The 27,708-nt window shown below is 37.4% G+C and overlaps 2 protein-coding genes and 1 pseudogene across 2 annotated transcripts in view; 1 reads left to right on the forward strand and 2 right to left on the reverse strand.

Annotated features, from left to right (window-relative positions):
* Positions 1-1,295: 1,295 nt before the first annotated feature.
* LOC121950070 lies at positions 1,296-2,271 on the reverse strand (annotated as a pseudogene).
* An 11,652-nt stretch (positions 2,272-13,923) lies between these two features.
* LOC121950271 (troponin I, slow skeletal muscle-like) lies at positions 13,924-16,650 on the forward strand. The gene is made up of 6 exons (XM_042496214.1): positions 13,924-13,947; positions 15,586-15,627; positions 15,767-15,898; positions 16,019-16,108; positions 16,217-16,399; positions 16,564-16,650. The coding sequence occupies exons 1-6, from the start codon at positions 13,924-13,926 to the stop codon at positions 16,648-16,650; spliced, it is 558 nt and encodes a 185-aa protein (XP_042352148.1).
* An 8,400-nt stretch (positions 16,651-25,050) lies between these two features.
* b4galnt3b (beta-1,4-N-acetyl-galactosaminyl transferase 3b) overlaps positions 25,051-27,708 on the reverse strand; it is a 35,054-nt gene continuing 32,396 nt past the window's right edge. Inside the window, 2 exon segments of the mRNA XM_042495927.1 lie at positions 25,051-26,657; positions 26,659-26,740. Of these exon segments, the coding sequence (XP_042351861.1) occupies positions 26,628-26,657; positions 26,659-26,740 (112 nt within the window). The 3' untranslated portion in view covers positions 25,051-26,627.

Consider the following 27,708-nt stretch of genomic DNA (forward strand, 5'->3'; position numbering starts at 1 on the left):
CAACAGATGAGGCAGATTCAATGATGGCCCCAATTAAAGAAGAATTTAAAAGAAAATATTCTTAAACTCAAAAATAATAAATCTCCAGGTGTATATGGTCTCCCTGGAGAGCATTACAAAACATTTGTTAATGAACTAACCCTACTTTTGTGGAGAGTCTATAACTATGACTTATCAGAGGGAAGCCCACCTGGATCATGGTCAGAGGCAATAATAAGTGTCATTCATAAAGAAAACAAAGACCCAACTCAGTGCATGTCATACCAACCAATCAGCCTTCTATGTGTAGATCTTAAAATCTTGACATCCATTGTAGCTAACAGAATACAGAAACATATAAACAAACTTGTTAAGCCAGACCAGACAGGGTTTATTAAAAAACGCCAGGGGAATTACAATGTTAGAAGAGCCTTGAACCTGCAATCAATTGCTGTCAAGAGAGACCCTGTCAATGCTTCTTGGCTTAGATGTCAATTTGGGCCTTTTGCTTGTTCTCCCCATGTTTTGAAAAGAAATCACAGCAATTTGGTCAGGTTGTAAAGGGATTTTTTTAAATAGTGCCTGTAGCTACTGTCAATGGGGAAAATCTCCCTGGGGAAACATGCCCCCAGACCTTCCAGGATTTCATCTGAGTTTTGAAATTTTATAAAGTCTGGCTCCACTCCATTCAACAGCTTTGCTGTCACCAAGTGACCAGTCTTTGACCAGTGTGTTGGTGTGCAATCATTCGCATTATCATTAAAGAAATGATGCAAAGAAAGCACTGACTTGCTAAAACATAACTGGTATTGTTTGTTGGTCTTAAACAGTGACCTGAAGTGATTTAAAGCTTGGCAGGTTTTTTGCCAAGTTGACACACCATGCACCACCACCAATACTACGTGACTTAAGAAACATTGATATGATATGTCTGAAAGGCGCGAATGTAGCTAACATCTTGTTCTGGTGACTGAACTGGCAAATAAGTAAATGATTGACAAAATATGTAGAATTTCGATGCAAGCACATCTCTCAGATTATTCTGATATCACACAATTTTGTTTGCAGGAAACTGAGACAGTTCAGGTGACGTTTCTGCAGTGTCTCTCGTCTGTTATTGCCGGTGTCCCAGACTGAATTGTAATATGGTCAAACATCCTTTCTCTTAGAGTGCTGTTAGCCCCAGTACCATTTGTTGAGGTCATGAAAAGCTTGGTACCCTCTGTGGTTTTGTAAATATCTACAAGTTCTGCAAGCATGTTCTATACCAAACCTGGAAATTTCAACTTTAAACCTACTTGTCCAATCAAAGTATCTCATGTACTCAGAATGATTTTTGTCAAGGTAAAGAAGCCTCTCTGCCAACTCCTTTGGACAGAAGTCACTGACATGAATAAAAGAACCAGCTGGGACATGGTCCTCATAATTTTGTCTTGCAGGGCCCAGAACTATTGGTACACTTCCCTTCATCATGGGTTTATATAATTTTTCCGTGATGTAATCTATGTAGACAGAGTTTTCAAATGAGAGGTAGAATTTACAACTAGAGAGTATCTTCCAATACTTTTGTTTACTTATATGTTGGCCAAAGCTCTCTCCGTGACCATGAATCTTGATGTGTTTCTTCAGTTCATTGTAGAACTGAACCCTTTCATGCTGCTTACTCCAGTTGCTCACAATCCAACACACCAATTTATCCTTTGCTGGAAGTTTGAAGCTCTGATCATCAGATGTCACTGGCACCAGATGTCCATAAGGCACTGGAATATTTGAATCAAGACGATAATTGCATGTCAAGTTAAATAAATGATTAATCTTGGGGATTTTCCTTGAGTTTGCAGGCGACTCCATATTGAACCACACCCATTTCTGGAAAGGGGGACGTGGCTCTTTTGGCAAGTTTATCAAATTTCTATCTATTTCCCTGTGGTGGAAGAGAACCCCATGCGCTTTATGGTAAAGAGTCTTGTCATCAGTCAGGTGGCATTTTGTGATTTTAAAAACACTGCAGCTGAGATTAAACTTGATGCCAAATGGCCACATCCAGATCAGTACAATAGTGTCAGGCTCTGGGTCCACTGCTGCTCCATGGATCTTCCCACTGTCATTGATATGCAACTCTGAGGAACATTTTGGGTTTGAGTCCTGATGGCCTTTCTCTATTATGCCAAAATTGGAGAACTTGAAGTCAGGCTGGTAGTACGTGAAGAAAAGGCAGAGAAAACACAGCAGCATGAGGCTGCTGAGGACAAAGTGGCAAAGAGAAGTCCTCTGGAAGACCGAGGAGGACATGGCTCTTCCTTAAAGAGAAAATGATTGTAGACAGAACATGATTGAACAGTGTATTGAGTTGTCTGATTGTAAGCAAGAGATAACAATAATTTATGAGAGCACAGGTTGTTCCTACGGATAGATTTTCCAAAATCACAAAAAGTAATTTTCTAAATGTTTCTGTTATTCTCTTTCCTTTTCTGCTTGAAAGATGTTAAATTGCCAATACATTTATGGGGTGAAGTAGGATACATGTCTGAAAGGGGTTTATGATGTGATGAAGTGACTTCAAACGGGGGACAACTGACCGGACGAGAGTTAGCCCAACATAGGCAGTGAGTTAGCAGCTTGCTAGCACACATTATAGATTACTATGGCGGGACGAGAGTAAAGGAGGAGGAGAGGGGAGACGAGGTGGAAGGAGCATGTGGATGGTCAGAGGACATGATCAGTGAGTTCACCAGAGCCTCATGTGAGACAAAAGAGCATCTGAGATAGGCTGCCGTGAAGATGGCCAAGATGACACGGGAATGACTAACGCCAAATTTAAACTTTTGGCCCATGCAGAGGGATGGTCCATAGAGAGTAAAGCACTCCAACTAGCTCTGTCCCTCACAGGTGAAGCTCTGTCCTGCCTTCTGCTGCTCCATGAAGAGGGCAGGCGCAATTATTGGGCTTTGATGGGAGCGCTTTGGAGGTGGTTTGGACAGTATTTGGACAGTATTTGCAGCTTTAGCTTCTAGGGTAGGGTAAGGGTAACCATTATATCTTTTCAGCCATGGACTATTTTGCCAAATGGTCAGAGGCATATGCCCTCCTCGACCCAGAGGCTGAGACATCATGGACGCTGTGGTGGAGGGCATATTGAGCCGTTTTGGGGTGCCAGAGACCATTCACAGTGACCAAGGAAGAGATTTTGAGTCCTGAGCGTTTGCCTCCATGTGTGAGCCACTGGGCATGCACAAAACCCGCACTGCCCCCTTGCGACCTTAGAGTGATGGTCTGGTTTCATCGCACCTTGGGACAGAAGCTGGCCATCCTGACCAACCAGATTCCCCAGACACCCCTCCTGGCCCCAAATATGCCAGGACGCATCAGGACTGACTTGAATCAGCCCATATGTTCCCCTGGGAGCAGCAGCAGAGTGCTGGCAGGAGGCAAAAATGGAACTACAATGTAAGGACACAAGGGAGACACTTTTTGGTTGGAGAGATGGTCTGGATCTACAACCCTCAGGTGAAAAAGGGCTGTCCTAAGTTGGACAGCCAGTGGGCAGGATCGGGTTCAAGTACTCGAGCAGTTGGGGGATGTGGTCTACAGGGTGCGGCTGCCAGTCAAGCGGAGGAGGTGGCCCTCCCTTACAGAGGGGCCTTGTTACTGTAGGTTCCAGGGATGCCGGTATCCCCCTCCCAGTCTTCCCTCGCACCTCCCATGCACTCTGCTGTTTCCTCTCCTTCAGGGGCACGGGGAGCCCCCATGGCCAGGTCCCCAGCATGCCCAGCCTTGCCGCCGGTAAACCCACCCTGTCTTTCAGACTCTACGAGCAGCAGCCAACCGGAAGAGACTGAGTTACCCAACCCCCCTTTACCCACTCCCCGCCTCCCACAGATGGCACAGCCACAACGGCAGAGGAGGCTTCCAGGTCACTTCAGAGACTTTGTGGGTCCCTCTCTCAGGGGATTAGTTAGCGGTGGGATCTTGAGAGGGCAAGAAAGCACCTGTCCCACTGGAAGTGACGGCAGTCTGCCCAGATCTTCTGAGCTTTAGAGAAATGTTGAAAATAAAAAAAAATTGTAAAAGTGTGTTTGGTTTTACGCATTTTTCTGCCTGCATTGTTACTGGTTTGTAGTCTTACAAACCAGTCCAACCGTCTGGTTTGTAAGATGCCAAGTTTGTTCCATGAACTTTGTTATTTAAAGCAAATTATTTTGTTTATCTGCTGTCACTCGAGAGCGAGAGCGGGGGAGGCAGTGTAGCGACCCTGTGGTGTGGCCAGCCATCATCTCCTAGCTCTCTGCCAACGTCGCCAACATTTATGATGTGTCAGGGTACGTGGTAGGAAAACAGGTTACCAAATGAAGTCATTCATCAGTATCACTTTAAGGGTACTGCTACTAGGACTGGTATTGTACCTTTACCCAGGCAGCTACTGTTACTGTTTAAACTGTTAAACTGTCTCTATGTGTCTAGGGCAGATCTAATACAGTGGAAAAACACAACAGTGCATTTTAAGATAAAAACATGAAATTCTCTAACATTATTGGTGCATACCATACTGTTTTTTTCACATGTGAAGGGAAATCAGATCTTACCTCTGAAGACTAGAGCTAGCAATGTTGCTTACATCTGTGGTAAAAATGTACACCCATTTCATGTTTTCTTGTGTGTTGTGTTTCTTGTGTTGCATTTCTTGTTGATTTCTGCGCTGGTAATGGATTGTCCATTGGTGTGCAATTTGTCATTATACTTTATGTATTGTACAAGCCCAAGTCAGTGTAAAGGTAAATTATTGACGCAGTCCTCCTTCACTATTGACCCTGTTCTTTTTTTGAAAAGTAGGTGTAGGGTCACTGCATGGCTTGAGTCATATGCTCCTCACGATCATATGTTTCCTCCTCTGTGCGCCAACTTGATTATCATCAAATCGAACATACATTGTTTAAGTAAAACTAAATGTGTCACTGCGTCACATTCACATTTTAGTAAACATTGCACATGCATTTCTTCCCCCAGAACCAGCTTTTCAGCTAAACATGCATCATACGGTTTTCAACCATACGGTTTTGCTCCAGATTATGACCTCTAACCTGAGAATTTGTTGGGAAAATGTTCAAAAAGTTGATGTGTCTTCACCAGTTTCACACCTCTTCATCAAATCTACATCACTTGCTTGCCATGGCATTTCTTTGAAATGTTTTCTCAATCTATTTAATAACTCTGCAAACACAGCATCTTTCTGTCTAACAATAGTCTTTAACTCAACAACTTTAATACGTTACACCATAGGTTTACACCTACATTGTCAACATGTTATGGCTTCCCTTTTACTGGAAGTAACTGAGAAAAATCTCCGACAGCAACTGATTGAGAAAAAATCCACCACTTTGTTTGATTTGCCGCAATCTGTAATGACTGTATGCCATCAGTTTAAGATCAACCGTGGATATTTAACCTACCTTTAAACTACTGACCTTTACCCCACCCAAAGGTAACAGCAGTAGGCCAAAATGACAGTCAGTTGTGATGATAAGACACTGTATCCCAACTTACTGCTTTGGATGCCTTCCACTCAGCGCTTTGGTGCCTGTACGAGTCCTTCAGCCCTGAATGGTATGCTTTAAAGCAGGAGACACAACCTGATAAATAAGTAAATAAACTTACTGGTGTGGCAGCATTGACTTGGACAAAGGATTTGCACAGAATACACGTAGCCCTTATGACTTATATAACCTCTAAACTCCTCCCCTGTGCATTGACAGGTGAAACTCTCCAGCTACCTCTCTTACAAAATTAAAACTTTAGATTTTGAACAGCTGCTCCTTTCGATATAACACATCTGAACTGAAATTGAATCTCAAGTTAATTTGGGTTAGGTGTCTCCAACTGATGGGGTTTCCACAGATGGAGGGGTTATTTATTGGGCTACAGCTTTAACATATCTGGGTCCAAACAGGGTACCACTCATCTCTGTTTAACACCTCATTCTGACAGCAGCCCAATCTTAGCAGGTACACGAAAGCTAAAATAAAGACTAAACAGTTAGCTGGGAACCAGGGGACCATTTGATCTACTTCCTTATTTCAGTTTCAATTTCAATTTTATTTATAAAGCCCATTATCACAAAACACAGTTTGCCTTAGAGATCTTTACAGCATATGACATCCCTTTGTCCTTAGACCCTAACATCGCCCTAAGGAAAAACTCCCCCAAAAAAACCCTGTAATAGGGACAAAAAATGGATGAAACCTCAGGAGGAGTGGCTGAGGAGTGATCCCTCTTCCAGGATGGACAGACAATTTATTAAAAAAAAATGTGTTTTGGCAGATGTGGCTGTGTGGAGGAAGTATAGAATTATACCTCCCTCTAAAATTGCCCACATTGGGCCAGAAAGCCTTACTTCCCAAACTGTGAGACTTCCCGCTTATGACCTTCAGCTAACTCAGGTTTCCTCTTCAGTGGCCATGTAGCTCAATGAAGGAGGGGCACCACAGATTCTTTGTGAGACTGGAGAGCGGGGGCATTTTCAAGGGATTATCCTGAAGCATTTACTCCACTGGTCCTTCTGTCCAGCAGCTCCATAGCTTCTTTATCTTTGATTTGATTTGATTTGATTTTTATTCATTTCGAACATTTAAAAAGAAAAGAAAGAAAATATTACACAAAACAGAATGACAAAAAACAAAGTCATAATTACAAACAATAAAAAACACAAGGCGAAAGAAATGTCCAAATACAAAATGACTTACTTCACATATTCAAAAGGGAGTGAGAGGAAGTGAAAACTTATTCAATCCCACCACTTCCCCATAAGTCAATGAATTTTAATTAATTAGCTTCCTTATTTATTTAGATATATACTATAGGTAATTAAATATATACATACCTTCACATTTAAATTTAAATTTCTACAAATTTGTGTCATTATTTCCAGAAAAAAGAGAAAGATAGAGTGGTCAAAAAATAACCAAAACTGTGGTCCCTGTAAACACCCAGCGACTGTCAAAGCCCCTCTTTGTCCCTGTACCTTGTGAAAATGTTGTTTTTATACAGAATTTTAAACTGCTTTATGTCTGGAAGTTGCTTTAGCTCAAAAACTTAAACTGTTCCAAAGTTTAACTCCACAGACTAATAAACAAATACTTTTTCTGGTTGGAAAAAGGTGAAAATTACAGTTATACAAAGGTACACAGGCTTGTAAATGACACAAATACAGAGACATGATAGACAGATGAACTACATATTTGTTAAATGAATGAAAATAATGAAATGAGCACAAGGACTGCAGCTACTGGGGAGAAAGGGAAAGAAAAAATTATAGACAAAAACAAATACTTTTTTGTGAAATACTGAAGAGGAGTGACATATATAGAGATGGTAATACAAAGATACATACATAGATACATACACAGATAAATAGATACATACATACATATATACATACAACATATATAATATGATAAAGAAGATGTGTAATGTGTATTGGCAGGAGTCCAGTAGAGATTAGATAATACATTTTATTGGGTGGGTATATGTGGGAAATGTGTGTGTCTGTGTGCATCCTCTGATGTTTGTATGTTGTTGTAGGTTTGTGTGATGTTTGTAATTTCATTTTTTCTTAAACCACATTTAAGAAAAATGACAAATGAATCTACCTTGTACCTTGTGTCTGTGGTTGATTTTGGAAAGGTTGTTTGTGTGGTATAGAGCAGTATATGGAATATGTGGCAGAGAGAGAAAAAGGTAGTGTCATTCTTCAAGTGGCATTGATTGTATCCTAAATAATATGTGTTTGAAATAATACTGTTATGTGGTATGTAAACATTCACCAACAAATATATAATAACAATAATTGTGATGAAACTTGCAAAGATGCGGGCATGAGGAGCAAGGCTCAACAGAGGGGAGGCAAACAATTGGTGGGTAAAAAAACATAATAACTCAGGTACCAACTTAACGTATTGTTTGTTTTACTTCTTCGTTTTTATGAGGTTATGAAAGTAAAGAAGACATATGATTATAGCCAGTTGCTAGCGAGTGTACAATATTCATATGATCATAGCGACTTGGTACTGAGCGCACCGCAGCCATATGATCATGATCACAATCAGAAATCATGCTGCTAACGTTAGCATATCTGACAAAATAACCAGCCTGCTGTTATAAAAAGGACTACAAATAGGTGTCTGCTATGGTACACTAGCATACAGTGAGAGAAATGGTTGACTTGGTGTACTAAGGAAAAAAAACAACATTTTCCAAATACTAAATGATATTTATTGTTGTTGTTGTTATTGTTGGTCATCACAGTCTTGAATATGTCAATGATTAGAAGCAATATTGACTTTTATGCACTTTTATTTTTTGTGTTACATTTGTTTTTTAAACTCCCTCTTACCATGTTTAGAACAAAAACTGTACCTTGTCAAAAAATGCAATAAAAATACAATAATTAAATATAATTTTCTACTTTTACTGGCTTAATTTTTTCAACAACATCAGTCCTGATGATAACTACCAACTATCTATTCATTTTCAGGATTGTAACCCTTTCAATACCATGTTTTCATTCCATTATGCCACTGTTTAATTTTTTTATTAAAAAAAAACAAAACAAAACTGGTTATTTTCATTTTGACATTATTTTGGTAGTGTAAATAGACCAATACACACCAGCCTAATCACTATGGGTGGCAAGAGGGCATTACGCTTATAGTAGCATTCCAACAGGCCCTGGTTCCTCAGTATATATTTACAAAAACAACAACAAAACCAACATAGCCTCCTGTCAGTGCATGAAATATTGGGAAAATGCACCACCTAGTGGTTAGAGGGTACCATCAAAATATGATTTTTGGCAGTGTGTGTGACACAAGAAAGAAATTCTTTTAGCATTTAAAGTCATACAAATAACTAATACACCCCATTACAGATGGAAAAAAAAAATAAAATTGTGCCACCCCCCACCCAATGTTGTCTTATATAGTTCAGTAAATATCATAACATACAGTCATGTGGAACTGTAGTCATAATGCATTTAATACAAACATGTACACTTTGCTCAATTGCTGAAATGAAAATTGATAAAATCCTGGGTGGCATGAGGGCATTGCTCCTATAGTAGCATTACAAGAGGCCCTGGTTCCCCAAATTCATACATATATTTAAGAGTAGTAAAAAACAAACCAAAAACACTGCTCTCAGTGCCAGCAATGCTACAAGCACTAGACTCCTTCTATAGGAGCACTCTCAGAGAGCGATGTTACAAGCAGAGGAAGTGGTTATTATTATGTGATTATTCTTATTATTAATAATAATAAGAAGAAGAAGATAAATAGAGCACATTTATTCATTCTTCATCTGCTTACCTTGTCACAGGGGGGTTCAAGCCTATCCCAGCTATGATTAGTGAAGAGGTGGGGTACACCATGGACAGGTCACCAGACTGCTGCAGGGCTTATGTGTTTGTTTTTGGACTGCAGAAGCAAGCTGGAGGACCTGTAGAAAACTTGCACTGACATGAGATGAACATTCAAACTTGACACCTGAGTTCAGACCCAGAACCCTCTTACTGTGGAGCAACAACATTAACCACTGCACCAAAGTGCAGAAAAAAATAAAATATATGACATAAGCACACACTGGATACAGCACATTTTCCTCGATGTAACATTCCTTCATGTCCTTTCTCTTTGCTTTATATTTGTAGAGAACCCTCAATGTCACCATTTTTTTACAAATTCCAAAAACATTTCCCATATATTAATAAACTTAAGCTTTATTTCTCACTATATAGGTGACTTCTTCAAGAGCTAAACTTGCTGTTAAATCTTCCAATCAATGGCCAAGAGAGGGGCAACTCACAGTCTTCCAATAAAGTGCAATTTAGCACCTCACCTGTAGCACACATAGGCCAACAATCTGTATTTTTTCCCCCATTGTTTTACTAAGAAATTCTGCAATGTTTTATTTCACTGCTCTCTGGAGAGCTGCAGCATGTTTGTCATGAAATTCTCTAACATGCACCATATGGATTTGTCTGAATGAAATAACAAAGCCTACAGATTGTCTCCTCTGTCCACTGGGGGGAAGTCACACCACAGGTTTGAAGACGAATGTCTGTGCCATCTCTGGAACGACTAACAGGGAATCCTCACTTAAGATTCGGTTACACATGTATGACCATCTACATGTGATACTATAAAGACCTCCTCTCATCCTAAAGGTTACATTTTTCCTTAGCTTTTTAACATTTCTGTTCCCTATCAAAAGGGAGTTGTGGTTCCCAAAATAGATCAAGTGCAAAAGTTGCCTCACATGCTGTCTGGTGCAGTTGGGGACTGCACTGAACCTGCCGCTATTTAAAACACAACATGCTTTTGTAAGAGCAGGCCCACAAAACATATCAGCCCCGTGACAGAAATGAAGCATGTCAGAGGCAGCTGACAATATCAAGGTCAACACTTTCCAGCCTTTTAAAGGATGGTTCCAGATATGTGTCATCAAAAAGAAAAATGTATGATAAAACACTGAAGCATTTTTTCTTTCTGCATTATATAGCCTACCTTTTCCTCATGTGATTATAACTATGACCCAAATTCAGCCCCATGCAATAAGGTGTTGAAAGAGCAGAGATTCATGACATGCTTTCCTGGTAATCCCATATAAACCTGTAAACATCCTGTTAGAAATAAGAGAATTACTGGTTTTGTGAAACAACCTGCCTGTGAACCTGAAAAACAGTATACAGGTGTGATGAATGAGGGAATGTTGCTGGCTGAATGTTTGATGTTGTCATTTCTGTGCAGTGAGCATATTACACAGAGGAGGTGCACTTGTCAGAGTAGTAATTCACTTTAGACAGCAGTGCTCTTCACAGCACAGAATTACAGCGTATTGCACCATGACAAACACAAAATTTATGTCCGTGTTTTACATATGGATGACTTAATCTTTGACACTTTAAGGAAGGTGATAATTGACAAAAAATGATTCAGGTGTTCCAAAAACATGTTTAACAGATTAAAGTATTCTGCAATGCCAGAAAAAATCTCAATATCCAATGGATTGACACAAAATTTGGTACAGACAGCTATGTTTACAAGATGATAATTCATGTGCTTTTTTTGCACCCTGTGCCTCTAAAAGGTTAATCCGACCATGCATTTAATATGACTGAGCAGGCATACCACATAGTGTGGATGACAGACATGACAGCAGAAAGGTTGTTGAATATAGCAACGTGCCCTCTGCTGTAAAGAAACACAGACAGAAAGAACTTTCATGTCTGTTCTTGTCTTATCCTGCAGACATTACATGTATTAATGTTTACTAAATATATATGTTAATTAGGTGGTAGGGCTATAGGCAGATTTGTGGACTCAAGTCACATAACTTGGATTTGAATAATAATTTTGATGTCTTTAGACCTGATTTAACCAAATAGAAAAATAAAAAAAAAATAGTTCTCGACTTCAACTTTCAAGCCAAGTTGCAGGAGAGAACCACCAAGAATTAACGGTAGGCTATTTCACTGAGCACCAGCTGAAAATAAAATGTTTTTACAAATAAGTACAAATTCTAAAAAGCATTTATGATTTTTGTTAATTCATTTTATTATTACTTCACTTGAAACCTGATTCATCAGTCAGCAACCTGGCACAAAAGGCCCGTCAAATTGCTAAAAAAAAAAAAAAAACATTGTAAAAGGTGATGAGAAACTAACCTGTACTACTGTAACTTTAAAAGAGAGAGAGAATCATTAGAAGAACAAATAACTAGGGAAAAATGTTGAGCAAACTTTATTTAAAATTATTATAACTTTGTGTTTAAAATTAGGTAAAAAACAAAAAACAAAAAACAACACCACTATTATTCTTTTTATTAAGTACATTCAAAAAATCTTTTTTTTCTCTTTTTTAAAATAAAAAATTTAAGCCAGTTTGCTCAGGTTTCAGAGAGTTAAAATATAGCTCTCATTTCTGACTGAGAGCTGGGCGGAGCCACAAGGCCAGATTTTGCAGAAACAAAGACGTCTCACTATGTTCTTTTTTTTTTTTTTTTTTTTTTTTTTTAGATACGAGAGATGTCTTACTGTCAGGACAGCTGCTGATGACTAAAGTCTGTTCCCCGTACCATCAAGATTTCTCTGGATAAAATAGTGTTTAACAAATATTGACATGTCGGGGTTTTGGATGAGTAGGATCTGATGAGAACTGTTAAAAATCAAACCAGATTTTAATGAAAGCATAATGTGACAGTGTTGTTAAACTCTGTCTGTTTGTTAAGCAGTAAATAAGACAGTGAGACAGAGATGTGAGAATAAATGTTGGTTTCACACATGCAGCTGCAAAGAGACAGGAAGTGGCTGTCATTTTTCTGCTACACATGGAGGGAGTGGTCAACTTTCACTTAAGGATACAGTGGAGTGAGTCATCTTCTGAGTGAGGATCTTTGGTGTACAAGTTCCACATATAAAAGCCAACTGCTGGTAAATCCCTTGTGAAATGATATCTTACTATTCTGATACCAGAGGGGTTATTTGCTGCTCATCACTGGACTATTATCATTTTCTTTTCTAAATCAAAATCTAATTATTTCTCCCAGGTGCAGTGATGTTTACTGAGTAAGTTCTGTCATCAAACATCTTTAAAGTATTGACTTTATTTTTAAAAAAAAATGTAATTTCAAGTCTTAATTGGCCTATGAGGTGTTTTATCTTGGGAAAATAATTTTGTCCTTTGTTTGCTTGTGTATCTGTGATTTCTCTGGTCCAACAAATTCCACATGGCCATCACAGTGATGTAAGTTACAGTCTGCATGTCTTTGAATGTGTGAACCTTAATAATGAAACAGTAGAGTTTGATGTTTAATGTTGTTTAAGCAGGCATATAGGGGTTGGCCTGGGGTGGCTTTGGACATGACTGAAATCTGATTGGCCACCCCAGGTGCCAACCCATTTTTATTTCTAGGTGCAATTCAGTTTTTAACCTGAATTGGGTGGTGTCTAGCCTGACTAATTTTACACAAAAATAAATTGACAAAACTGTCAAAAAGTTTGTCCACACAGGCTTATTTATTTTAATGATAAAAGCTGTATCTTTATCAGGCTGAGGCTCTATGTAAACTTTACCCGTAAAGCTGAAAACACCTTCCAACTTGCTGCGAACAACTTGAATGCTGAACATCTAATGTTATGGGAGATGTATGGAGGTCAGCTGTAGACAGGCTGTCTACAGTAAAACAAGCCCACTGTGGCTTTCACAGCTGTTTGTTGATATTTTGGCACTGGCAAGGACAGTGTTGTTTCAAACAGGAGCTAGCACGATAATATATTTGTTACACAGTGGCCAATCAGGTAACGTTTGCACGAAGGACACTGAAACCATAATGACAGCAGCTGTCAGTTAAAAAGCTATTGATATGATTGTTATGCTTTCTAGAAAAAACAAAAAAGAGCCATGATAATAGAAAACAATGTTGGATCTAGGGAACATCTGATTGGACCCCCCAGGTACCACCCCATTATGATTGGTCATCTTTTGGCAGTTTGAACTGTTTGATGAGTAAATTGAATTTTCATTTTTTTTAGGTTGCATTTAGTCTTAAAACATGAGAGAGAGTGATGTGCCTGACTTGTTTTACATACAAATGAATTGATAAAACTGTTAAAAAGTGTGCTCACACAGGCTGATTTATTTTTATTTTGTTGGCACTTTGTACTTTTTATTGTATTTACCTGTGGTCATAAATGTAAAATAACCACCACAGGTAAATAACACAACAACAAGTATAAAATCATACATTAAAACTGTGCCAACATGTGTGCCTGCAGCAGCACTTCATTCCACTCCTGCATAAGTCAGTGCCTCACTTGGGCCATCCCAGTATAAACAATGTGGACACTGGTTTACACTCCTAATATTATTCCTTTCTCCTCAGTACGAACCGCCTTCCATGGGCCCCAAGGTAGAGGCAAAGGTAGTATACTCTCTTGAGCTTTTCTAAAAAAGAAATGCATTAATGAGCAATGTTTTTATTGTGCCAACCTGCTGTTATGGATTTGCATGTAGAATCATGGTAGAACCATTTCATTTAGCCAAAGAGCTTCTACAGAAGAAAATCAAGTAAATGGGTCAAGTCACAATGAGATTTTGGAGAACAAAAATTCGGTTATAGATTATAGATTTTTTCTTGTACATTATTGATAGGCTCATAAATGACTCTGTCCTAGAGAAACAATCATACTAACGCCTGAAGTCTGAAATTCTTTTAAGTCTTTAAGGGTGTGTGCTACAAATCAATTGCTCATTCAGTTTTACTGGTGATGTGTTGCATTTATTTTGATTTCAGCAGCTGTTAAGGTTCACATGATTAAATACTGTAAATGTCAAGTGAGGTAAAGGTTTTTGCTGTTTTGCTCAATGTCAGATGGAAAAAATGTATTCATGTGCAGGCTGAGGAGACATTTTTGATCACAAAAAGGCATTTAGACAAGAAAAAAAAACACTCTCTCAAAGCTAAATACAGAGAATTCTAGGTTGTTGCTGTCTAGTGAGATGCTAAGGTACATACTAAGTCAAAGTCACATCAGTGAGTTAGCAGCAGGTAAGGAATTTGTAGTTTATCTGACAAACTTTATATCTAAATTGCATTATTGCAGATGAAGTGTCAGGGGTAATACCGTAAAATTTCAACCAACAGCACAAGCTATTATTTGCTTATACCACTGAACTCAACAGGCTTATATTTGGGAAGGCGTCTTTATGGGATGGGCTTTAATTCTTTTCACATAAAACAATTGCTCAGCAAAGATGGAAATATATATTATTTTAATAACATTTTAAAACCTGAGCAAATTACCCCAAAGTAAGCAAGAAATTTGGAAAAAGTAAAGAAAATACTCTGAAAATTACAATAAAAAAAGAAAAACAATAGTTGAAAAAGGGGAATGACTTGAAATAAATGCTTAAAAATAATAATAATTCTGTTACATAATATTCAATATATAATTGTTATGATAAATATCTTATTAATAATAATAATAATATCTCATTTTGAAGTATTTTCTAAATCTACTTCTTTCAGTTTGCCAGATATTTTTTGTCAAGTTGCTCATTGCCTTTCTCCATGTTTTTGAAAGAAATCAAAACTATTTGCTCAAGTTTAAAAGGACAGAAATGACTGAATGTAGCACAAGTAAAGTGATGTCGATCAAGGGGTTTTCAAAGGGTTAAACCTCTCTTTTGCATTTCTCTTGTTTACTCTGGCAGTATTACTAATTCTTTGGCGCTCACTGTTTCATTAAATGTCTGAATTGTGATTGAATGACCAAAGTGTGAAGAATTTTACCAAGCTAACCATGTATGTAGCATGTCCATATTGACAAAAGTTTAAACATTTTTATTTCAACATTCTCCCCAGCAGGTAGCTACCAACACGGTTTTATACATCCAAAGAGCTTCTATAAAAATGAACTGCATGTTAACCGGGCTTCAAATTGAGACAGGCCTTTATTTGTCAAAATGTGAAGCCACACCAGGTTTGTAAAAGAGACTTGGTGCGTAATAGGCTTATGTTTGAAGTTTTACTGTATTTCATATTTTGTGTTACTTTCAGCCCAAATGCAAAATTTCAGCCTCCCGGAAGCTATCATTGAAGGTAAACTCATGACCTTACAAGCTTTACATCATATGTTGTTGTTGTTGTTGATGTTGTTTTTAATGTCATTACCAGAAAGAGACCGATTACGCACCAAAATGTCATGTGCTTCTCTCTATGCTGATTTGGACTCATGCAGATCCTCTTGCTGGCTCGTGCGACAGAGGAGCTGGAGGCAGAGAAGGCTGCAAGGGAAGAAGACAAGGTCCGCTACCTGGGGGAGAAGCTTCCACCGCTTCAGCTCATCGGTTTAAACGTGGAGGAGCTACATGTGAGACAGTTATGGTGCAAATACTAACCATATGAGATTGATCATGTATAAAACAATAAGTATGTGACTTGCTTGTGTTCATCAACTGAGTGTTTATCTTTGGTTACTGTTGTTTTGTAGAAACTCTGTAAGCAGATTCATGAAAAGATTGATATAGTGGATGAGGAGCGCTACGATTTTGAGGCCAAAGTCATCAAGAACAGCAGAGATGTAGGTCACGCACCAAAACAAACCAGATTCACATGATAAACATTAAAATAAAAGTACATGAATAGAGAGAATTCTAAAGTCACCAGCTACACTTTTCACAATGTCCAGATCCACGAGTTAAATCTGAAGGTTCAGGACCTTGGAGGGAAGTTTAACAAACCGGCCCTGAGGAAGGTGAGAGTGTCAGCAGACGAGATGCTTAAAGCTCTCTTTGGATCCAAAAACAAAGGCTCCATGGATCTGAGGGCCAACCTCAAGTCTGTAAAGAAAGAAGACATCAAACAAGAGAAGGTATGGCTGCTCAAGCACATACATTTCATATCTTTGAAAGAATAAAGCTGATGATCTGTGTGTGTGTGTGTGTGTGTGTGTGTGTGTGTGTGTGTGTGTGTGTGTGTGTGTGCGTGCGTGCATGCGTGCGTGCATGTGCCTGTGCGTGTGTTTTGATACATCAGGAGCTGAACCTGGAGGTGGGTGACTGGCGTAAGAACGTGGAGGCCATGTCTGGTATGGAAGGCAGGAAGAAGATGTTTGATGCATGATGATGGGGAGTGAGAACCATTTGAAAATTGGTATAATATATTCAAAATGAATACATAATGTAACAAAAATGCTACCCTTGTTTTGGCAGAAGTTTAAAAATACAGGACACCCAAGTCACAGTAGTTTTTATTTTGTACTCAAGTAGAGCATTTGTAAAACAGCACTGTGAATATACAGTATATTACCTCCAGTGACGCTGTTATGTAAAAGAAAAAAATACATTTGTACAGTTTGCCTCTCCATTTGTTTCACTCACACAAATTCACACTAGATCTGAAGTAAATGTGTAAAAACAAGACAATGGTAAAAAAAAATATCATAAGCATAAATCAAATTAAATTACCATTGTTATTAACCCTGTGGTACCTGGTCGATGTGAGGCGCAACAAAAAAGGGATGTTGTATGCTGTAAAGCCCTCTGAAGAAAATACTGATTTGTGATAATGGGCTTTATAAATAAAATTGAATGGAAATGAAATTAAATTGATTTCTCTAAAAAAAAAACATGAAGAAAAAAGGCAATGAGCAACATATCAACAAATGTCCTGCATATTGCAAGAAATTAATAAATTTAGAAAATTCTTTTTAAAAAGGGAAGGGAAATTCTTTTTGACAGTGATTTCAACAAATTATCATTGTTAAATATTTAATATTATTTTACAGAATCATAATTTTATTTCGATTTTTTTTAAATGTAATTTTCCCTTTTTCAGCTTTCCCTTGTGTGTATATATCTGGTTGGTTGGTTGGGGGGTGCTCTTTTTCTTTTTTTTCTAATTTTCTGTTACTTTTATTTTTTCTTAATATCATGCTAATTTCTGGGTCATTTCTTCTCAAGTCACTTACTTCTTCTCTGGAATCAAGTCAATTTGCCCAGGTTTCAAAGGGAAAATACTGCTTTTAATGTCACAGTGCAGTTCTGTGTGTGGTTTGGCCAACTGTATTTTGACACTATATTAGTATAGTATATTGTAGAAGTGTAGTTGCTCATTATAAATTATATAATACAGTAGGAAATGCATTTTCAATTTGTTTTTAATTATATTTTTTTTCTGGGAGACCAATAGACCCCTCTGGCAGATTTGGTCCCCCACAATGCTGACTTAATGGTCCCGGCCTTTTGTAAAAGTAACAAAGTACAGTAATAGAGGGAAGCCTCTGCACTCATCCTGCAGAACACAACATTTCTACAGCCAGGTGTTTTTGAAATATTGGAGAGAATCCTTCAGGTACAATATTGAATTTCATTTGTAAGTGCAGCAGACTTGACATTGTCCTTTGACACAGTCATGAAAAGGGTACTGTCACTGTTTTTTCATGTGTCTCCACAAAGCTATGTCATTGACTTACAGTGACAAAGCATATTTTATGTCAGGGCCCAGGATATACTTAGCCTTTTCTCTTTGGCTGGAATGAATTCCTCTCCGACAATAAACAATAAACACAGTCACACATGCTGTAGTAGCCGTCCTTGGACTGCCATCAGAGAACAGCGGTAAGTTGATGGAGGAATTTATGAATGCTCATGAGCATCTGTGAAAATACAGCATGTGTCTGTTTGCATGCCGGTGTACAGTCAGACTATTATTTATGCTGTGCACAGCATTTTCACACCACTGTAAAAACTTAAAATGCTCCTCATGCACCACAGCTGGACAGTGTCACCTCTGACTTGTGTTTCTCTTAAAATGCCGCATTGAAACAGAGATAATGGAGGCGTTAGTGCCAGCTGGTTGTGCATAATGCTGTGACACTGCTGAATGAAGTGCTTTTTTATGCTGAAGGTGTGTTACACAGTGTCTACCATATGTCATATCATGATGTCACACCTTTCTACAGCACTGACATCTGCACAGAGCTTCAGCTAAACCCTGAGTGAGGAGAGAACACTTCAGTTATTGTATTAGCTGTGAATATTATGGTTTATACACTGACTGAAAAGCTCCAAAATGATGTTAAAATCTGAGCAAAATATGAGCAAGCTGTGCTCTGAGCAGAGCACCCTCTACTACCACTACTACTACTGCTACTGCTATTATGACTACTCCTAGTAGTAATAGAATTACTGCTACTTCTTCTACTACCACTATAACAACTACTACTACTACTAATACCACTATTAGTACTTTTCTGTACTTTTTTTTGATCAAATACAACTTCTCCATACTTTCAGCTTCAGAAACCATTCAGATGTCAAAATGTTCTTCATTACAGTTAAATGTTAGATTTCAACTTGTAAAGAAAGTAGAAGGTAAATTTATTGGTCAATTTCCTAAAGAAAGTTTAAAAAACAACATTACAATTATCCTTGATCCTGCTAACCCTAAACCATGTTGCAACAATGTTTTATGAAAACATTTTAATCTCATGTTCAAAGAATGTTTTAAGGATGCTTATCAAGTTAAATAATTTCCCTATACGGTGTAGTTAGGCTTCACGCAGGGGCACCAAATATGTAGTGGTTTGAATAGGTGATTTATTAATTAACTAGCAATTCAATTAATTAAATTAACTTAATTTCTGACTCAGAAACATGAATTTGTATAAAGACGAAGTGGAGTAATGGGACTCAACTTTGGCTATCAGAAACAATAAGTTTACATTAAAAATTAGAGTTTAAAAACCTTGGACCACCACCCATTAAAATAGAAAGGTTGATAGCCCATTTTGCCTTATAAATTAATTTAGTCTCATAATTTAAAGGTTGCTACAGAGTTCTTTTTCCAGGTGTACATGGACTCAACATTATACACACACACACACACACACACACACACATACACACACACACACATCATAAGATCAAGTGTCTTTATAAATTAAAGTTTTATTAAACTACTCACTACACAGCAAAACTACTCCTAGAAAGACTACAAATGAATGAGTTTAAGAATAAGTATGGATAAATGATGAAACAGTGAATACAGCAAAGACACCAAGTGAATAAAATGACTAACAACAAACTCATAAATGAAGCATAAATAAAATGAGGGGATGAAAACCAGTGAGGAACTGAATTAGATGTGACATCTGGACTTGATCAGGTGCACTGAAATAGTGCAAGACGATCAAGCAGATGGAAAGTTAAGATTAAAGAAAAGTCAATGTCAACGACAATCAACAGCAGAGAGGCAACCTATCCCATAAAACATTAAAGGAAAGGATAAAGAAGAGGCCTGATCAGAGAATAACCCATAATTGTGTTAATGGGAGATCCTAACCAAGGTCTAACACTTCCTATGTGTCCCTATCATTTAACTCCATAAATGCACAGGAAAGATCGTTTCACCTTCCTCAGAAGTCTCGATGCCGGGGAAACAGTTCACTCTGGAAAGTTGCAGTGTGGCCTTTGTGAGGACACTGGATGGACGGTTACACTCGTGCTGTTCCAGTAGCTGGCCTCAGTCGGTTTGAACATTGCAAACTCGGCTTGAGTTTGTTTCCTCCATCTCTCTCTCTCCATGAACAGCTGGATCATCTTCTGACACCTCATGTGGCTGAGATGAGATCATCCTCTGGTTCTAAATCGTCATTTAAAACACATGTAGCACGGCTGTTTCAAAAGTTCTCATTACATTCCAAATACATTCCTCCCTTCAATCACTTCTACTGTTTTAACTGTCTAGATCTAATTTCTTCCTAAAGTGTTAATAAAGTTCACTACAGGCCTTCAAATCTTCAATATTTGAAACCATGACGCTCTCCTCTGCTGATCGATACTTAACAGTTGAGAAAACCAAATAATTCTTTGGCAGATCATTAACTAAATAAAACAGTATTAACCACATTTAACAAACGTTAAGAATATGTGTAAGAATAAATAAGTATAATACTATGGTATCAAAACACTCTGATATAATTAAAGTTTGTTAAAGATCCAATTTGAGTAAAGGTATACAAGTACTAGCATCAAAAAATAACAAAGTATGAAACTAATCAATATGACCAAAGGTCTAGCAACAAAACCTATAATTAGAAAATCACAATTCACACAATTACAAAACAATACAGCATCCGTACACAGCAGTGTAAAGGAAGGATAAATAAGATACAGATAAAGGAAATGCACATCAAAATGCAAGTCTGTATTAAGAGTCTTTCCATTCAGTGTGTAGCATTGCTGCTGGCAGAGGGTTACGAAAGGTCACACCCCACCACACACACACACACACACGCACACACACACACACACACACACACACACACACACACACACAAACACAGGCACAGCTTGTGTGTGTGTGAGTTTGGCCTCAAAATCAGCATGTAAGCAAAGTTCCAGTTCTGTAGGTATGAGATCTCCGCACAACATTTCAAAGAACGTTTTACTTTGAATATGAAAGTCAGTCAGTGTGATCCTCTCTGACAGTCTGGAGATGTGCAGATGTGTGTCACGTGTTGGTTGTGCAACAAAAGCATAAATTGTCTGATGTCTCATTGAGTCTTTACAGGAGCTCAGTTGACAGCTCCTTGCCCCAGATGAGTTGTAAGTTAACTCAAGTTGTTGGTCGGGCAATAAAATCTGTCGTAATTTATTTCTGCTCACAAGAGTCAGAAGTTCAACAAGGCAATTAGGTCCATTAGCTGACCCCGAGGTTCATCTAAGGAATCGTCATAAGAAGCTTCTGTTTTGTTTAGGCATTTGAATGTCTTCTTATCAAGAGTTGTCCTCATCATGCACTACAATGGTAAAGTGCTATATTGGACGTTATTATTGCAACATTCTGAGGATGTTTTTATGTGTGGAGAGGTGACAAATCACAGAATGTTATTTTTATGAAATGTTTCCACAGTGTTACATGATAATAAAGGAGGAACATTTTCAAAGAAACATTTGGAAAATGTTTTCAGGATGTAGTTGAAGCCTGAGATTACAGGACATTTTTTATGAAATGTTCCTGTAATGTTATATGTCAACAAAGGCAGAACATTTTGTTACAGCATAACACATGCTAGAATGTTCTTTTATAAAACATTCCCACAGTTTTACAAGATAACAATGAAACAACAAAAAGAAGACTGTGCACTTTATCCTATTGAGAATGATGTGTGAACTGTATGTAATTGAATTTACAACAAAAAATATCACCCTTTCTGTGAATCCCAAACCCAGCTAGTAAGTTTTGGTTCTAAAAATTTTCTGAGAATGTTACAATGCAATGATGAAATGTTCAATTAATGCTTTCAGTGGCACGTTTTCTTTTATATACCAGAATTATCCTTTTTAGGACAGGATAAGATTCTCTGAAAAAATCCCTAAAAATGTTTGGTAACAGTCTTTTTAAAATGTTTTTGATAACGCCAGACTTCATCAAAATCAAACCCAAGTATGCCTTTTTTACAGAAGGCAATTTGAGGAAAAGCATAGGTTTAAATGATGAAACTGATGATGGCAGAAATCTATTTAGCTGCTTTGATTTCAGGATCCTTGTATCCTGCAGACCTGCTCACTGTCTGCGGAACACTTTACAACAGAGCCATCGTTAGTGTCATTAGTGAGACCTCTGACTAGTGAAAATATTTGCTGTGAGAAAGGCTCACTGTGTTTCTCCCTGTGGACCAAGTCATACACAGCTTGTGATACAAAAACGTAAGACAGGCTAATGATGGAACTCACTGCATGTAATCATTCAGAAATGATGCAGATCGAGTAGCAGTTATCACTGTCACCGGCGCGTCTTCCTTGTTTGACATAACCAATGTTAGATACCTTGTTGTCATTTAAGCGAAAGAAATGCTGAGAAATGCTAATCTTAGTGGTCATCTAATGTTACACAGTGGTGAAAGGAGAGTTTTCCCTAACATTAGATATTGCATGGTTGTAGGGCTGACGTGTAAGTTCTGATTCACAGTGAGGTGTGGGGTTGCTTTTAGTGTCAAAAGACATATATATGTTTGGACTAGTATTGCATGAACTCTAACTGAATTATATTTGATAGAATTGATACAAAACAATAGCGTGTGTACAATGCAGTTTTTGTTTGGAGGGAAGGAACAAATAGTTCTGGCACTCTTCAGATTTGAGAACAATAAACAGCGAGTAGGCAGTTTGAGTCCATCAATGCTTCGTCACAAGGATGCAGCAGCACCAGAGAAGAGCAGCCCCCACTGTCATCAGATTCTGCACTCTGACTATATTAAAAGCAAAAAATGTTTTGAATCTTGTCATGCAGGCCTGTTCATACCATCTAAGATTATTTTGGGGCAGTTTGTCATCTTTTACTTTTAACTAATAATAATTAAGACACAGTCTGCCAGTAATTTACCTCTGTCATTGAACATGCACATACATTTTCACCGATGTTAAGAATATTTTTGACATCTATGGTACTTTAAGTGTGGGTCTGTTCAGAATATCATATGGCTACCAGGACAAAGCTGAAGGTGTTTTTCACATGGTCTGATGTGTTGTGTCGCCCATACAATTTTAACATTTCCTGCAAGTTTCTGTGCAACTGATTCATTAGTGTTCAAAAATCAATAAAATAATATTCCTCATTATGTATTCTGAACCACTTTAAAGGATGCAGATTGTGTATCTGTCACACTTGTCAAATGTTGCATCGAATTTGTAAAGCTATTTAAAAATGGAGGAAAAAAAGGGAAGTGGTGAAGCCAACTGTGTAAGTTCTAATAATGTTAAACTACATTAATAAAATGTTATCACAACATGTTTGTTGTGTCTTTAAAGCATTAGCCTACTCTGAAGTGATGCCATTCTGGGAACACTAAAATACCTCAGATAATGCCACCAAAGACATTTTGAGAAAAGGAGGGCATGATGTTCTTATATTATAATTCAAAGCTTTATCTAAAAACATTTTTAAGATGTTTTTCAGAGAACGTTACCCTTATTTTAGAAAGAATGTTCCAGGGACCAAAAGAAAACTTGCTGCTGAAAACATTTCGGGAACTTGCATTGTAACATTCTGAGACTGTTTCTAGAACCAAAAAAGCTTCTAGCTGGGATACCCCCTAAATCCTACACAGTGGACCTTTAAAATATGTACAGTATCTACAGTGTACAGTTCTATAATATCAGCAGCATATGACAACTGTTACAAAGCACACATAAAGTCATGAAAATGAAGGCAAGAGAAATTTATTCCTCAGTGTCATAGCAGTGTAAAATGGGGAGAAAAAACAGGTCCCTGAGAGAAGAGACTTGTACAGAAGTGTACAGTAAGGCAGAAGTGAAGTCCCGGCACATGAGGTATATCTAAAACCAACAAAGGGATGAAGGAGTTATAAAAGCATCAAGGGATGCTTCAAACACCACATTTCAAAAGCTTCAGAGCTCTTAGAGCAGCGTTACAAACCAAAACCACCAGCACAGTCTGGCATCAGAGCAGACTGAGGTACAGCAGCTCAAAGAGCATCAAATTCAAAAGACTACGAAAGGCACAAGTTTGCTAAAATGGAATGTGAACAATCAGAAAATGCTGCCATGTTTTTTTCTTAAATAACAATAAAATTATAATGTAAATGCAGAAGATCATTTTTCAACAAATACATTTCCTTTCTGTGTTTACGGTGGTGAAAATATTTCCTAGCGGGAGGCTTCATAGACCGAGCACAAAATCATTTATTTTGAGATTCATCCAAACAATTATTCTTTAGAAAAACATTTAAATTCAGCAGGTAGATCAATAAAAACAAAACAAAATAAAAAAAAGAAACAAAAACAAACCGTGCTTTTTGCTTCAAATTCTCTGCACAGGAATACAGTTGGTCAGCTATCAACTATTATCTTTGGTATAAATAAACAAAAATTCTCACATCAATGCATTGTTTCAGTTTTTTGATATCTGATGAATGATTCATATGCCAGAAAGGTCTGTGCTGCTTTGTGCAACACAGACCTGTGTAAATATAACCAAGAATTCATCTCAAAACTAAATCATAAAAAATATGAAAATATTACATATTTAATTATTTTTTTCCAGTTCAGGTTTTTCCAGACTCTTTTAAAACAGCACTCTGTGGTCCAAGTACCTGAATAACCATCACAACAGAAGGCACATTTAGTATTTCCATGTTTTTTCTGAATGCTGACACACTAACAGTGATTCTTGAAGCATCGTCTCTGAAACGTTGGAACACTTGCAGCTGATTTATTTAGCACCCGAACTGAACGTGTGTTCTCTGCTTCACACTCAGTTTGCAGTTTAATGACAAACTTCCAGCAGAACTGTAGACATTGGTCTTAACATTGCTGCATTATTTTGCCAAGTGCCTTCCTAAATTAAAAACCAGAGCTGCAACTATTAGTCTATTTATCAGTTGGTTAATCAAAAGAAACTGAATCGCCAACTAATTTGATAATCAATTCATAATTTCAACAATTTTTAAGCAAAAATGTCAAACATTTGCTGGTTCCAGGTAAATGTGAAATGATTTTTGTTGTCATTTATGATAATAAATGCAGAGTTTTACCAGAAACGTTTTTTTTTCTTCTGCTGCACTTGAGCTGTTTAAGGAGTGTTGAATGAGTGTCAGTTCATGCAAGAGCATCAAAGTGAGCACAAAGCTACGACATCATGTGATGTTTATGTAGAATCTAAACAAGAGTTTAAACTTAAAGTACCTGTAGCATGAAAACCAAAAGTACAGGCAGGCTATTTATAGTTTTAGTGTGAACACAACCTCTGTAATGACATCATGGGGGAGGGAGATGAGTAACTATTTTTGTTTGAATGTCAGAATGTATGTGTAATGAATTCAAGAGGAAGGGATTTGCCAAAGTATTATTTAAACCTCCCATAAATTAATTTTGTTATTCCTATCACATATGCCAAAATGTTATTTAACAAAGTGTTTTTTTAAGAATATCCTTCCTTTGTTTAACATTTGTTTTTGCTTTAGCCATGCCATGTGCCAGTGTTCTGTTTGTGCTCCACACCATGTGATCACGGTGCAGTCACAAAAATGAAATTATCATTCTGAGAAAAAACAAACGTGTTCCCTCTTATTTATATTGCTAGTGAGTTGTGTTCAGAAAACACATCCATACTTTACACATTGTGATACCTGTGTTTATGTGTGTTTATAAAATGTGTGTTTGTAAAAGCCACAGGTGTTTTTTTCATGTATACTCTGTGCATATTTGATGCCTCATGTGCTCATTCAAATAATGGATTATGTGCACTGTTGTCATGCAAAAACATAATTTTTTAGAAGAGTTTTGCAAGAAGTCTTTGCTTTTGCATAACCAGCCTGAAGCTTCAAAGATGGTGCCTCAGCAGTCAGAAAAAAAAAACAAAAAACTGTACTAGATCTTTAGAAAAAGGAGGGCACTCAACAGGTTAACTGAGGTACAATTTTCTGAAATGTCACAGTCTGTTTCTAGAAATAACAATAAATCAAATGAAAAACAAAATTTGACACACATTGATAAAATAAATATAAAGTTTTCTATAATTTATCACATGAAAAATAAGGTTGTGTTAACCATATTAACAACCTGCAGTCAAACATTTTTCTTTTTGTCACAGACAAAAACTATTTTTGTCTCCATTTAAGACTCGTGCAAGACTTGTAATCATTTTGACTGAAGGGGCATTTGAGTGTATGGATTGTGGAGTGTGTCATTTAATTGATGATTTGTCTTAGATCATGTCCCTTCCCTGCATCCAGTAGTGCACATCATCATAGTCTCAGTCAGCCACATCGTGCACAGCTGGGTCTTCATTTGTAAAATCACACAGTCTATGGCACTCAGCCAGCAGTACCCTTGCAGTAGTCATCAGTACATCCAGTGAAATAAACTCTGCGTATCAGTAGTATCTCATTTGTAATGGTCCTCACTGCTGCCACTTGTGACTGCGGACAGTGTCCAATCCCATGTCACCCTCTCTGTCGTTCAGCAGGTGTTGCTGTTACGTTGCAGGAATCATGCTCCGTCCTTAAAGTGCTCTGGTTGCCGTGGTTGTTACTGTGGCGACCATGGTCATCATGCAGCAGGCAAGCAATAAGGTCATCTATGGCTGGGCGACACTCGTCGGTTTCCACATGCCACGTTTGGAGTGATAGTGGTGGAAGAAGTTCCTCAAGTAGATCCTCTCCACTTCCAGACCCGCCTGCAGAATCCTGGAGCAGAGGACAGTTTCTTTCGTTAAATTTTATTTAGTTGTGGTCAAAAACTTTTTGAAGCCACAATATTGATATAACATGTGTGTTGTGTATATATATATATATATATACTGTATATATATACATATATACATGTGTATACATATGTGGGTATGTATGTGTATACATGATGGATTGGTGGATGTATGCTTAAATTCGGTTAATTATCTTCTCCACATTTTATTTTACTTATTAGGACATTTTATTTTTAAACTTGCATCCTCATATGTTTTTGTATACACTATTATTTTATTGTTTGTGTTGTAATGTTTTAATGTTCTTAACTTTGGTTATGTCATGGGTGTCCTAACTTTACTTTATTCTGTAAACCTTTTTATTTGGGAAGCACTTTGTGCTTAAGCTTGAGAAGTGCTATATAAATAAAGATTGTTACTATTATTATAATGATTCTAATTATTATTATTAGCATTATATATGTATGGGTGTGTGTGTATATGTGATTATATGTAAGTATGTGTGTATGCGTATATGTCTGCATGGATGGATGTGTATAGATGTATGTGTGTATTCATGTTGTATGTATATTTTATGTGTAGCACATGGATGTTTAGCTCATTATCTTTTGTTTGCATTTTCTGCAAATGATGTTTTACCTTGTTTTCTTATATTGTATGGTATTATATTGTGAAGCACTTTGTAACTCTGGTTTAGAAAAAGGATATTAATTATTATCACTATGTAGAAAAATAGAACCTTAAAAGACTCTTAATGCCACTTAGAATGAAATTTAAAGCAAATGTTACAATATAAAAAGAAAAGAAAAAAAAACATGAACCACTATATTTTGGAGCCAGGTGCATTGCATGTAATAGGTCTTCTACCTGTATGATTGGTGTTTTACAAGCGGCAACTTTCGAGGCTGAAAAATGAAGCCAAAAGTGCCAAAAACTGCAGCTGAGGCTGGC

The sequence above is a fragment of the Plectropomus leopardus genome, chromosome 11 (genome assembly GCF_008729295.1).
Source record: "Plectropomus leopardus isolate mb chromosome 11, YSFRI_Pleo_2.0, whole genome shotgun sequence".
NCBI classification, from domain to species: Eukaryota; Metazoa; Chordata; class Actinopteri; order Perciformes; family Serranidae; genus Plectropomus; species Plectropomus leopardus.